This window comes from Coenobita brevimanus, chromosome 85 (genome assembly GCF_032717465.1).
Source record: "Coenobita brevimanus isolate Jiangsu-jjx chromosome 85, ASM3271746v2, whole genome shotgun sequence".
Taxonomy (NCBI): domain Eukaryota; kingdom Metazoa; phylum Arthropoda; class Malacostraca; order Decapoda; family Coenobitidae; genus Coenobita; species Coenobita brevimanus.
Genome location: NC_137038.1, coordinates 11,321,559 through 11,335,687, shown reverse-complemented (window position 1 = coordinate 11,335,687; position 14,129 = coordinate 11,321,559). Strand labels below are relative to the sequence as shown.

The following is a 14,129-nucleotide window of genomic DNA, read 5'->3' as shown; positions in this document are numbered from 1 at the left end:
TTTATCTTGCTTTTGAAGCTCCACCTGCTTACCACTGTCTACACGAAGGCTCTCTGGAATATGGCATTGTATGAGAATTCTATAGTGGTTTGTTGGCTCTGCGGTGTGAAGTACAGCTGTGGACATAAATACTGATTCACTTCATCATCCACATCATCATCCAGACCTCCATTCCCACCCAAGGGCAGGGTGATTCACTTCATTATAATAATAAAAGAGTACACCAAGACCTTTGAAATCCTATGTTACAATTCTAAGACTCCAACAAATTTCTCACAATGCTATGTAAGCATTTCATAAATGTGTGACAAAATGGCGAAGCACTAGTGTGCGCAACTGTATCTTTAATCACGTGCATCATTCTGGTCTAGGTCTCATGTGTGATAACCTGGTGGCTGTAGTGCTGGGAGGGGTAGTGTTCTCCCGTCACCCTAGCATGGCTATATGATCTAAAAAGGTATAGCTCGGTGGATTATTCCTTTTTTTTTTTTTTATGTGTGATAAACCCTGTGGCTGTGTAATGTTATGATGAGTAGTCCTGAGGTGTGACATTACCTGCACTTTTTGATGTGAGACTGGCACCAGCTCAGTAAGATTGTAGCATGACCAGAGGCACCAGCATGGACAAACCACCCACCAGGTAGCACCACTCTGCTCCCAGCCACCAGAATGCTGTAACAACACATTATATTTGATTACTATCAAATTTCTTAAGGTATCATTATTTACCAAAGTCAGTTTTCCATGCTCACATGGTTCTTACTGCTTAATTACAGACTTGTTCCTGGTAGTAGAAAAGCAATTACTGTCAACAAACTTTAAGAATTAAATCAGATCAAATAATGCCATGTTTCCTCTTGAAGAACCCTCCATACTGAGCTTGGACATGGTACAGATGATGTTTTCTAAAGACTAGGTACTAAACCAAGTACCCAAACCAGCTAATTTCGTAGATGGGGGGGCGCTCACCATCCACTCACTCAATGTAGTGCTGCCCTAGGGTGACTGCCCTTTCCTCTCTTCCTTCCTCCCTCTTCTGTCTTTACTTACTTCATTCTTTCCTCTTCCTTCTGCCTACAGGTGCCTTTACACTTTCCCCTTTGACTTTCTTTCCTTTATTCTTTCCTCTTCTTTTGTCTGTGGGTGACTACACCCTGTACACCAGGAAACCATTTACTGTACTATGCTGGGTGGTAACCATATAACCAAATTATGGTGCATGGTGATTTAGTGGGCAATTATGGGGCTCTAATCGGATTAAGCCTGTGCAGGTTTCTATCCAAGGGGAGGTTGGGGTTTATTGCTCACGTAATGCCACTCAAGGATGAGTGAAGCTGGTCACATCGTCTTCAAATTCAGGACCAACTTGCCTAGCCCGGGGCTCCTATGCTGCTCATGGGGGAACACAGGATTAGATAATGATAAAGTTACAGAAAACTGCTGGGAGAAGAGAAATCAGAGATGTGTAACAAGATTTACAATAATGTATGAATCTCAGTGAGTTCACTCTCATCTTAAATGTCAGGACCAACTTGCCTAGCCTCGGGCTCCTATGCACCTTGTGGGGCAACACAGGATTGGATGATGGATGGATGGTATGAATCTCTGCTTGGATTGACTATTTACTTGTGCCTGAGTTTCCTGCCTAACAGTCATGATCTTATGGCTACATTCCAAGCATGCAGACACACTTTATGCTAATGAGTGTACCTCCTAGGGTTGATAGCAGCCAGTCATCTACTAGTTTGCTTTTCAGCAAAGAATATCAGTTCAATTTCCTAAACTATCACAGTGGATACACTATGCAGCACAGGGCACCAAGAGTGACAAAAGTACATGGATAAAAATGGTGCCAATCTCATGGTACTGTATTCTTTTCAACATGCAGGGACTTGAGGGTCAAACGCTATAGTCTACACCATATAAAGAGCATAACGGTAAAACAACTGTGAATGATACTGACCAACTGATGTGACAACTGGCCCAACTGCCCTGGCCAGTGCACCAAGTGAGCGCCATGTGCCCAGCAGTGTCCCTTTCTGTGATACCGCACCATGGCATGATGCCAGTGCTGTCAGGCATGGCACCATTAGCGATGAACCTAAGGGAAAGATACCTTTTATTACAACACTTTCATTAATGTTATATGGCATGCTATACTACAAATACAGCACAATGCAGTAGTCCCTTCAGTTGAGCAGCTTTAGGCAGCATACTGATGATGATAATGGAGATTGTTCCCAACCCCTTCAGTTTGAGTGTTCTCTTTAAAATGCATAATACTGTCTGGTGGTATAAAAGAAGAAAAGTAGTTGGTGCAATGAAGGTCTTGATAAGAAACAGAGGCTTGAGTATTGCAGCTGCACAAGGCTTACATGAAGGAGTGTTAGTGTAAACTTTAACATATGGATGTGAGACTATGGCGCAGCATGAAAATGAAAAGTCAAGAGTAAGAGCAGTGGAGATGGGACTGCTGAGTAAATTATGTGGAGTACAGAGGATGGACAGGATATGAAATAATGTGATTTGTGAATGATGTGGAGTGAGGAAGTCGGTGGACACCAGAATCAATGAGTGTACTGAGATGGTATGGTCATGTGGAGACAATGGATAACAACAGAGTGATGAAAAATGTATATCTGACCGAATTTGAAGGAGGAAGGAGGTGAGGTAGGCCAAGGAGGTGGAAAGATATGGTGGATGAGTGGATGAGGAAAAAAGGTTTGGATGTCGGTGGGCTAAGGAACTGACAAGAGATCAAGCTGGCTGGATGAGTGTTGTGAGGAGAAGTGCATGATTAGAGATTTGGCACCTCTTTTTAACGTGGCAGCATCCGGATTGACTCTACAGGACATGTTTATGTGAAGCTACAGAACGCGGTGAATGTTTCTGGCGTATCTGATAGACCCAGGATTCCAGGGGCTTGAATGATGAGTGACTGGAAGTGTGGCCCATTGGATGGAGCAAATTTGAGCTGTCTGGACATTGCTACTCCTCACCCTGCCCTAGGGTGGGAAAGGAGGTCTGGATGATGATGATGATGATAGTATTAAATAAAACAGAAAAATTATACCATTCCAAGGCAACGCAGAGAACATTAATTCCTAGATGATACATACTTTGCCAAGATTTTATAAATACAGGGTAAAATATAATGCCCTCATAATCCTAATTCTAATCATGTTTACATGGTTTAAGGATTCTGCATCTACACTTTGTTCTCTGAAACATGAATCAGATTAGAGGTAAGGTCCACATCCATCATCTACCTCCTGAGTTATATGAACTACACAGGTGTTTGCACTACAAACAGTGGCCACTGGAAAGACTAAATTTCAGTATTGTAACAACACAAGGTTAGGGTTTCCTGTGTTAATTCCAGCCTATAGTTTTTTTTTTTCCCTTTTTTTTTTTTTTACACAACAAGAACAGGCAGGAGTGGAGGGTCCAGAATACCCCCTCTTGTACTAGAGAATAGATGGGGACCTTACCGACTATAATATTTTCAGAAGCAGCCTTATGCCTCCTCTGACACCACAAAGGAGTGGGTATGAGAGGAGACTATCAGCCTTTCTTTCTCCTCTGATTAATATCCCTAATGAGATAAGAGAGTCTTGCTCCAAAATATCCCACTCTACATGAACAGGGAAAACTAGGCAGAGATGATGGATGCATGGACTGCAAATGCATGGAATATCACATGGATGGCAGTATCCCATAAATCTATGGCTACAATGATTTTAAACAATGTGATTACTGCTTCATATGCTGGGTTTAACTTTATTCAACTGCAAGGAAAAGATGAAAAGAGAAAAGGGCTATGGAAAAGAAAGACTGAGTAGCACAGGCAGGGTGGAAAGAATAATAAAGGTGGGGGCAGACGGAAAGGGTAGCATGAGGTGTGGGGCAAGGACAGATGTAGAGAGAAGTATTAGTTGATGAAAAGATGGAAGGGTGGCATAAGGTATTGGGGGAAAGGTGTGTTACTGACCAACTGCGTAGAGTGCCAGGCCAGCATACAATCCTAGGCTGGTCTCACTCACACCCACAAGGATAAATGCTGGCACCATCATCATCAGACCCTGCACAACATATTTTTCACATTAACACGAAACACACCACAACATATTCATTAAGAGTGATTTACATTATGTATATCAACAGAACAAAAGAAAGGTATTGTATGACACCAATGATGAAACAGAAGATATGCTAATGATCACAGTGAAACAAACATAACACACGAATAACACTGACAATAAAACAGTAAGATACATTAGCAAAAACCAAAAGAACAAAGATGAAAAAAACGTAGCTAATAATAAAAGAGTGAATATAACAGTAAAGAAATCAACTGCAACCTTGTGCTTTTGCCTTTTTAACAACTGCAACTGCAAGGAAAACCATGACATTCCTAGTGAAGACATCAACATCAACAGAGGATATAATAATCATCCCAATGTATGGTATCTATATCATGGAAAACAGAATGCATGAACTGACTCAGACTATAATTATGATCACTTAAATTCAATCTCAGAAAAGAACAGCACAAACTCCCACCTTATTAGCAGTGGCCTTCTCCGAGCCCTGTGGGATGCATCGGACATATCCCCCTTGTGTGAGGGCCATGACCAGCCCCAGGAAGGAGAACATGCGGCCCTGCGCCATGGAGTCGTAGCCATGCTTGTGGTGGGTCACAAATGTCAGAGTGAATTCAAGCCCAGAGTAGAAGAACAGGAACAAGAAGTACACACGGCCTAGTTGCTTCAGTCTCTCTCGCTCTGTAATGTTGAGTATTTACCTTTAAACCTTTTGCTGCAACTGGTCCACTTGGGTATCTTATTCAGGCAAAGGACAGATGATTTTGTTTCGCCTAAAGTAATCCTATCTGTTAGATAAACTCCTGACAACGAGGATTTCTCATAACTGCCCAAAACTGCCTGAAGCTAACTTAAATATAATTTTTAAGTGTATCATTAGCAGAGAAAGAACTCTGACAACTCTTGAAGCCTCTGAGTGCTAGGATTCTTTGGGTGGAAAAAAAAAAAAAAGTCGGTGGGAGCAAGACTAAAACAAGGATCAGGGTAATAAGAATGAGAGATATCCAACATCAAGTTATATGAGGAGAGGAAAATGCAAAATTAAACATACTTCTTTATATGTAGTTTCAACTGTCTAGCTGTTCCACCACCTCCCCAGCCTAACAGTCCAATTTGGGTCAATATATAAAGGCAGTTTACAGCTCCCACCAAAGTAAACTGTTGAAGTACTGGCAATACAGGATCTCCAGAGGTACTTAAAATATATTAATACCAACCATCCTTGTGTATGCCAGTGATGGACACAAACGAAAAAAGGCTCTTTGGGTTGATTAGGTTCCACGCTTCATTTGCCACTGACCTTAGGTTTGCTTTCCGCTGGTTCTGCAAGGAGGAGAAGGATGTGGCAATGGAGGTAACTACGACAATTAATCAAGTTTCTTACATAATTTTATTGTGCAAGTTCATTAATATACATGCAAAGACGTCCTGCTTTATTTCTTGGATAAACCTCTGGCCACCTCTACCATTCAAACTGTTGCAAGGTAAGACACTGCCTCCTCAGATCTGACTCTTCTACCACCAAACTTTCATATTCTTTAAGAGAGTAATAGTTTTCCACTTATGGCATTAAAATGACTGTGAACTCTACAGTAAATTCTCACTATATACTGCCTTTTTTAACTTATATTTTACAGCCACTGAAAGTACACTGTAACCTGGGGGAGGGGGGGGGGGAATGAAAATTCCATTACTAACATTTTCAAAGGATTTGGCCATGCATACCTGTGCACATGTGCGAGCCTTTTGTAACCCAATGATGACAGTTAACTGTGATACTGGGTGCAATGGACTTCCACCACCACTGGTCTGCCATCAACAAGTAGCTTGGGCAAACTCTTTTTAATTGACATATGCCCTTGGTTTTCTCAGCCCTTTTCTAGATCCTGTGGTTTGGATTCAAAATAGCTTCCCTGGGGCAGCTGCCATTCAAGACTAATGAGCCCAGCCTACCCTACAGAACACACGGTAATTGTGCAGGTGAGATACACATGAAAAGTAATCTGATCCTGAACTTAGACTGCGTGTGATTGAGTCCTCTGCTTGGAAGTGATGTACAAGGCCAACTACAAGGACTTCGGTCCCACACCACTCTCATTGTAGTACCTCCTAGGGTTGATGTCCACCATCCACCTCATAAAACTACTACCTAGAAAGCTGATTTGCCTGTTTGTCCAAATTTAGGACAGCAATCACATGGGGAAAAAAAGCTGTCAACTTTTCAAACACATCCTTGACCTATAATGAGGACTACCATACTGGCAAATTATTGATGATGAGGGAACACCTTAAATACAGTACAAGGAGAGCAACATCACCTAAGTGTGACACCTTGTAGGGTGACTCCATGAACAAGAATATGAGGTACTGGCTGAAAGAAATGCACAATATAAATCATCATCATCATCATTCATCATCCTGACCTACTTTTCCTCTTGAAGATAATACTTACTAGATGATGGTGATGATAAAAAACAAATAAATACAGGGTGACCAACAACATAAGACTGCATTACCTTGGGGAGTGACTCTGTGAAGAAGAGTGAGAAGTAGAGTATGTTGGCAAGGGCAAGTGTGAGTGCATACAGCGCTGATGCTGGGAACCATCCATGAGATCCCCAGCGTGAAAACATTGCACCAACAGCAGGGCCCACTGTGAACCCAATGCTGAATGCCACACCAATCAAGGCCTGCAGAAAAAAGTAACCCATTCAGTAACATCACATTTAAAAATTATACTGAGGCTACTGCCAAAATATTTCATTCTCCTTAGGAGAAAAATCAGAGTGAAATGGTAAGAGATGCTTTTTATTTATTTTTTTAACTTACTTGTGCTACTGAAATGAAGATCCTTATTTTAATGAAACTCTTGAGCTTGACATCCACGATATTACTGAGTGTGGTGGAAGGTGGTGGCAACCATCATCCATTCACTTGGTGTACTGGTGTTTACTTCTTCCTTCACCTTTATCATTCAACCTGCCTGTCCTCCTCTCTTCCCACTTCTTCCTTTCCTTCCTGTCACTTCTTATTCCTCTTCTTTCCACTTCAGGTCGATCTACACTGAATGGCAAGTCTAATGGTTTCTTGTAACTAAGGAAACCATTTACAATACTGGGTGGTAACCATATAACAGGATGATATGGAGTCTGCTATGGTGTCCCTGTTAACTGGCTGGGGAGAGGCAAATGTGGCATCCATCCAAGAACCTAACCTCCACACTTTTCCCTGAACCCTGCAGTTCCAAGGACGCTGTCCACCGCAAGGGAACATTGGTTCAGTGTTCGGGTCGGCCCTAAGGCAGTTGCTCACCTGCAGTTGATGGATCTGCTAAGACCGACAAAGGGTTGATCACCAACAACCATAACTGACCGGGCGTGATAACAATAATTTCAAGTGATTCTTCCGGGGGTTTGAATGATGAGTGACTGGAAGCGTGGCCCATTGGATTGGGCAAAACTGGGCTGTCTGGACATTGCTACTCCTCACCCTGCCCTAGGGTGGGAAAGGAGGACCGAATGATCTATCTATCTATTGCCAGACGCCTCAATCCCGTTTGGGGTGGCCACAAACAAATCTCCTCCACGTTGCCCTGTCCCCGGCCATTTCACTGCCCTGCTCCCAACTCACACCCCCCTCTCTCATATACCTCTCCACCCCATCCCTCCATCTCATCCTCAGCCTCCCCCTCCCCCTCCCCCCCTCCACCTCACTCACATACACTCTCTTCATCAGTCTCTCACCCTCCATCCTCTCCACATGGCCAAACCACCTCAGTGTGTTCCTCATAACGCTTCCTATCACATCCACATCCACACCACAACGCTCCTTTATATCCTCATTCGTCAGCCTGTCTCTCCATGTGACTCCACAGGCTCCTCTTAAACAACTCATTTCCACTGCTCACACTCTTGACTTGTGTCCTTCCAATAACGTCCAAGCTTCACTTCCATACGGTAGAGTTGGTATCACAATTCTGTCAAGTAGTAACTTTTTCACTTCCATGCTCACTTCCCTGTTTCTTATCACTGCTTTCAAAGAACCAGCACCCTTTCTTTTCTGCTGTACCCTTTCAAGCACTTCATCCTCCAAACCTCCATCGTTACTCATCACATTACCCAAGTACTTAAACGTACTCACATTTTCCGATTCCTCACCATCCAACCTCGCTGTACATTCACTGACTTCACCTCTCTCAAGGACCATCACTTTACTCTTCCCTACATTCACCTTTAGATTCCATTTCGTACACACTCTCCCAAACTCATCCACCAAGCCTTGCAGCTCCCATTCGTCTTCACTCAACAACACAGTATCATCTGCAAACAATAGTACAGGGAGTTTCCAAACACTATCCTCTCTCACCAGGGCCACTCCAACATCCACTACCCTACCTTGTACCTCTTTTATTACCCCATCCATGTACAGATTGAACAACCATGGAGACATGACACATCCCTGTTTCAACCCAACCTTCAGAGAGAAAAATTCACTTAGTTCACCATCCACACGCACTGCAGCCTAAGCACCATCATACATACTCTTCACAGCATTCAACAACTTCCCATCTACCCCATATATTCTTGATACTTTCCACAATCCTTGTCTATCCACCCTGTCATATGCTTTCTCCAAATCCATGAAGGCCGCATACAACTTCTTTCCCTTCTCTAGAAACTTTTCCACTAAAGATCTAAGAATGAATATCTGATCTACACAACCTCTTCCCTTCCTAAAGCCTCCCTGTTCTTCTCCAACTAATTCTTCTGTTCTTTCTCTAACTCTGTCAATAAATATCCTACCATACACTTTTCCTATTACAGTATACTAAGAAGACAAATGCCCCTATGATTACCACACACTTCTTCTTCCCCTTTTCCTTTGTACAAGGGAATAATTATACCTGACTTCCAATCCTCCAGGACTCTACCTTCCTCCCAGGCCAATCTGCACATCTTCCACATCCATTCTACTAATATCTCTCCCCCATGCTTCAGCATTTCACTACACACTCCATCAATTCCTGGGGCTTTCCCCAATTTAACTTTCTTCATTGCTTCCACAACTTCTATCCTACTGATTTCTTCCTGTCTTCTCACATCCCTCCTTCTCCCAGCCATTCCCCAGCCACTTATACTAGCATTACTTCCATCCTGTATGATCAACAATTCCTTAAAGTGTTCTCTCCATCAGCTCACTTTTTCTCCCTTCTCCACTAGTAATCTACCATTTTTATCTTTCACTCCCCTACTAACCTCACTTCCACCCTGTCTTACTCTCTTCACCTCTTTCCAGAACATTTTCTTACAGTCCCTCCATTTTACACTCAAATTCCTTCCAAATTCCTCATCTACTCTCTTCTTACTAATCTTTTCACCTCTCTCTTTCTTTCTACATATAACTCTCTCTTCCGCCTCTCAACTTCTTCCATGCCCCTATTTCTCATCCATTCATTGTATGCTTTCTTCTTTTATGCCACAGCCTGTCTCACCTCTATAGCCCACCAAGCTGTTCCTTGCACCCCCTTCCGTCTTCTCTTCCTCCCACACACCACATCACATGCTGCACATATTTCTTCTGTAAATATCCTGCACACACCTTACACGTCCCCCATCTGCTCCAATTCATATTTGCCCAATAGTTCCTCCACTTCTCTCTTATAATCTGCCTTTTCCTCATCCTCTGTAACCTTTCCACTCTCCTTGCAACTACTCCTTCCTCTCGTCTTTCCCTTCTTCTATTCCTCCATCTTACTTGGATCCTAATTCTGGCCACCACCAAGTAGTGGTCAGAAAGTCCACTCCCCCAACCTCTATAAGCTCTTGCATCCATTACACATCTTCGCATCCTTTCATCCACACACACATAATCAATCATTGCCTTCCTTTCATTCAGTTCACCACCCACCCTTCTCATCACTCGCCATGTATACCTGTGGATCATTTTATGCTTGAAGAGGGTATTGGCTATCACCAACCCCCTCCCAGCACAAATGTCCACTAACGCACTCCCATTCTCATCTATCTCAGCAGGCACACCCCACTCACCAACTATTCCATCCACCTTCACATTCCCTACTTTACCATTCATTTCACCGATCAAAAACACTCTCTCATTCCTTCCAAACTTTTCCATGCACACTTCCACATTTGTCCAGAACTCTTCTCTCACTCTGCTAGCACAATCTTGCGTTGGCGCATACGCACACACAATCGCCCACATTTGTATTCCAACTTTCAACTTTACCCACACAATCCTTGACCCAACTGATCCATACTGTCTTATGTTCTTTTTCTATCTTTTACTCACAACTAAACATACTCCTTCCTTTGCCCTCTCATTCTCACCTACTCCTGCACATATACCCCATCCATACTCCCATTCTCTCACACTCTCACCTCTCCATGCGTGTTAACAATAATTTCAAGCGATTCTTCCGGGGGCTTGAATGATGAGTGACCGGAAGTGTGGCCTAGTGGACTGGGCAAAACTGGGCTGTCTGGACATTGCTACTCCTCACCCTGCCCTAGGGTGGGAAAGGAGGACCGAATAATGGTGATGAGAATTCTTGTGTCCATCTCTTGGTAAAGACTTAAGAGTCTGTTCCGTTAGGTTCACCTGTCCTCCTACATGCCATACACATCACCACTTTGTCATGAATACCCACCACCTGTATTGAAGACATGCTACTGCTGTCTCACTCACGACTGGTACAATGTTATAAGTGGGAATGCTTTCATTGTCAACGGATCTTGTGAAAGGTTAATAAAGTTTGTTCCAAAGACATTAAAAAATAATCAAATCATTTCAAATCCGAGCTTGGGGTCAAACACGTCATTTCGGACAGCAGACAACTTCTCTACCTACTTGACTACGAAAGAAAACAACAACATTATGAGTACCTACCATGCCTTTGGCTCGTGTGTTTTGGTCAGACACATCGGTCATGACGGAGTATGCCAGGGACACATTGCCCTTGGTGGCGCCACCAATCAACCGTGCCAACACAAACACCACAAAGTTACTGGCACACGCCCATAACCCATACGAACACGCCACTCCTATCTGTACAAGAGAAGACAATATTATATAGGATTAAAAATGTTACTTTAACTCCTTCAACCTCAGAATGCTACAACATTTGTAAAGCATTTTATTCCTGCTGTTACTACAGTATTTCAATCAATTTAGGAGCACCCTAGCAATGAAAGGTATACAGTACACGCTGTATTTAACCCCTCCAGTTTGAAAAATCTCTCCTACACTTTACATAACTGTCTGTATGAAACATGAACAATGAAAAGGAAAAACTGCTAATTTCTTGATACTCAGGTACTGAATCCTATTAAAAAAAAAAAAAAAACTCCAAATATTCCTAGCCAACATCCACCAAGTGCAGTCAGGGGCAAAGTCTGCCCATTATTCCACTGTGTCTACTTCACATTTAGAGGATGCTTCTTACTTTCCTCTCTGACACATCATATCAGCTGCCAATCGAACATCTCATCGGGGTAGCATCACCACCCAGGGGATCTCCTCGGAGCCCAGTGAGAGCAATCACTTCCCCCGTTGCTCAAGATTTCTGCCTCTGTGGCACCATGGGCAACCCAACAACAACAACAACACATCAGTTCAAAATCATCTATGAGCAAAGATACACATGATGTCTCTCTAAGTTTATGAATAGTAACCCACTGGTTATTATTGGTGCAGTGAAAATTTCATGCACTCGTTGCCATTTGACGCAGACTGCGTCTGTGCACACTTCAACCGCTCATTACCATTCGATGCCAGTTGCGCTGAACGAAATGGCCCCTATTTCTTTGGTTATAGAATGATTTTGCATCAATTTCTGGGCAAGAATAAAGCACTACTTGCATCCCCATGTATCCCTCTGCTGCGCTCAACCCACTCCACACCCAGCGTCGCCTCACTGCCCCAGTCAGCGTGCTACGAGTCTTGCTCGAGCGTAAAATAATTTCCTTTCGCGATCTGTATAATTGGCCCTAATTGACCTACAGTAATTCTTTATATACCAAAATGCAACCAAATAAATTCTCCATAACTTTTTCTCACTAACATTTACCATTAAAATTATATTTCCATGACAAAAACTGAAAAAAATACCGAAGTAAAAATAATAAATTGAGGCATATTTCAGTCAGCTGATCTTTTTTACACCACCATACGCAAGTCCTTTTATTCTGTATTAAGGTGAAAAAAGAATTTTTTTTTTGATTATCAAAGCATAATTAACCCTTTAACCGCGGGCTTGATTTGCTTTTTCTTGCGGCACCTGCGGGCATATTCGCGCTCCGACAGACTCTCTAAAAATATTTGCCAAAAATCAGTTATTAGTCCTAGAACATTAAAATCAAATATGCTTATGGCACATACCTTCAGCTTTCTCCTGGGGTGTTTGTTGAGCCTTCGTCGAGTACCGTAGGACTTGTGGAGACCTCTGAAGTTGGGTAACGAAGTCTCCACTTTACACTTCCCGACAACCCGTAATATGATTACCACAGCCTGATACTATCACTAGAAACACTATTCTATGATTCTCAAATAGTTTGGAATCCATATTCCAAAAAAAAAAACACTGTGAAAGCAATGAAAATTACGAGGACGTATGACCTTCCCACTTGCGCTAGTTCGTTGCTGGTGTTGTCATTTATTACTCATAAAAACACTCAGTTTATATCTTTATTACTATATAACACTTATATATATCTACAGTCTTTATCCATAAGTTTCCTTCAGTAATAGTAGTTTATTGTCACTGTAGGCATTCAATTTCTTTCAGTAAACTATGTAGCATTCACTTTCTCATTCTGTATAATAGCACTGAGAGGGAATGTCACTTTCACCTTCACTCTCATAACTCATAGTATTCATACATGCTAGAGTGAAACTTTAACTTTCATTACTCCTAGTATATATACTTGTATTCTTATAATACTAATCATTTACATTTCTATTTACGTTCTCTATTTTGTTTACATTATTTACATTTCTATTTTATTTACACTGTGTTATGCACTGTCACTTGAAGTAACTTATAAAACTATTTTCCACTGTTCACTTATATTTACATTCATTGCTTTACTTGCTGTTTACGCATTATTTACAATTCCACTTGCACTGTTTTACTCAACAGAAAGATCGTAGTCACTCTCTTTCAATTGTCAGCCCTTTACCTCTTTCCACACAAGGTTTAGTAGGGGGTAAAGGTCACAGGGCCCTTTGCATAGGGCTAAGAAGTGGCTGAAGTTAGCAGGAGCAAACAGATGTACCTTCACCTTGGAAGATGACAGTGAACTGATAGGAGTGGGCTGGGGTGGCCTACCTAGGGAAATGCATTACTGCCAATGTAAGCCTCTTGACAGCTGCTAATACTGTATATAGCAGTGAAATGATTGGCAGGAAATCTAGACAATACATTATAAACTAGGTAGTTCCAGGTGAATGTAAATATCACTTAGGCTTCTCCCTTCCCTCCTTATATATATTTTTAGTACGAGAATAGATTATACGGCATATTTCAAGGGGAAATAAACAGCGAAAATTAGCGAACAAGTGAACGTGAGGTGCTGTCAGGTGATAATTAGCCAATTCCAGGTGTATGGCACTCTCACTTACCTTATTTCTTTTTGGTATATATTATTTGGTATAAGAATAGGGCATAGAGCTTATTTCCATGGATGAAATCAGTGGAAAATTCCAGGGAAGATTTACTTAGCGTAGCACGGCCGGGCAGGCGAGAAGAGAGGGTAATGGAAGGAAGGTAGGGAGGGGAGTCAAGAACGGAGAGAAATGGCTAAATTGTCAACAATGGATGAGAGTACAGATGAGATTAGGAGTGCTGACTAGTGTTGGACAATGGCAGTACTGATAGATGATACAAGCTACCACTTGAAAGCCCGGGGGAATTCAAAATAAAACAGAATTGAAAAAGTGATGCCCTGCGGTATGATCCCTTGCTCCCAAGCGTCACGAAAGTGACGCCCCGCGGTTAAGGGGTTAAGG

General features: G+C 42.2%; 1 protein-coding gene across 1 annotated transcript in view; it reads right to left on the bottom strand.

Annotated features, from left to right (window-relative positions):
• Window positions 1-378: 378 nt before the first annotated feature.
• The window catches only part of LOC145410445 (solute carrier family 75 member 1-like), a 28,095-nt gene continuing 14,344 nt past the window's right edge, over window positions 379-14,129 (bottom strand). The window contains exons 4-10 of the mRNA XM_080280598.1: window positions 11,010-11,168; window positions 6,620-6,793; window positions 5,321-5,426; window positions 4,564-4,784; window positions 3,992-4,082; window positions 1,964-2,101; window positions 379-672 (exon numbers count right to left, since the gene is read on the bottom strand). Of these exons, the coding sequence (XP_080136724.1) occupies window positions 587-672; window positions 1,964-2,101; window positions 3,992-4,082; window positions 4,564-4,784; window positions 5,321-5,426; window positions 6,620-6,793; window positions 11,010-11,168 (975 nt within the window). The 3' untranslated portion in view covers window positions 379-586. The remainder of the gene's footprint in view (window positions 673-1,963; window positions 2,102-3,991; window positions 4,083-4,563; window positions 4,785-5,320; window positions 5,427-6,619; window positions 6,794-11,009; window positions 11,169-14,129) is intronic.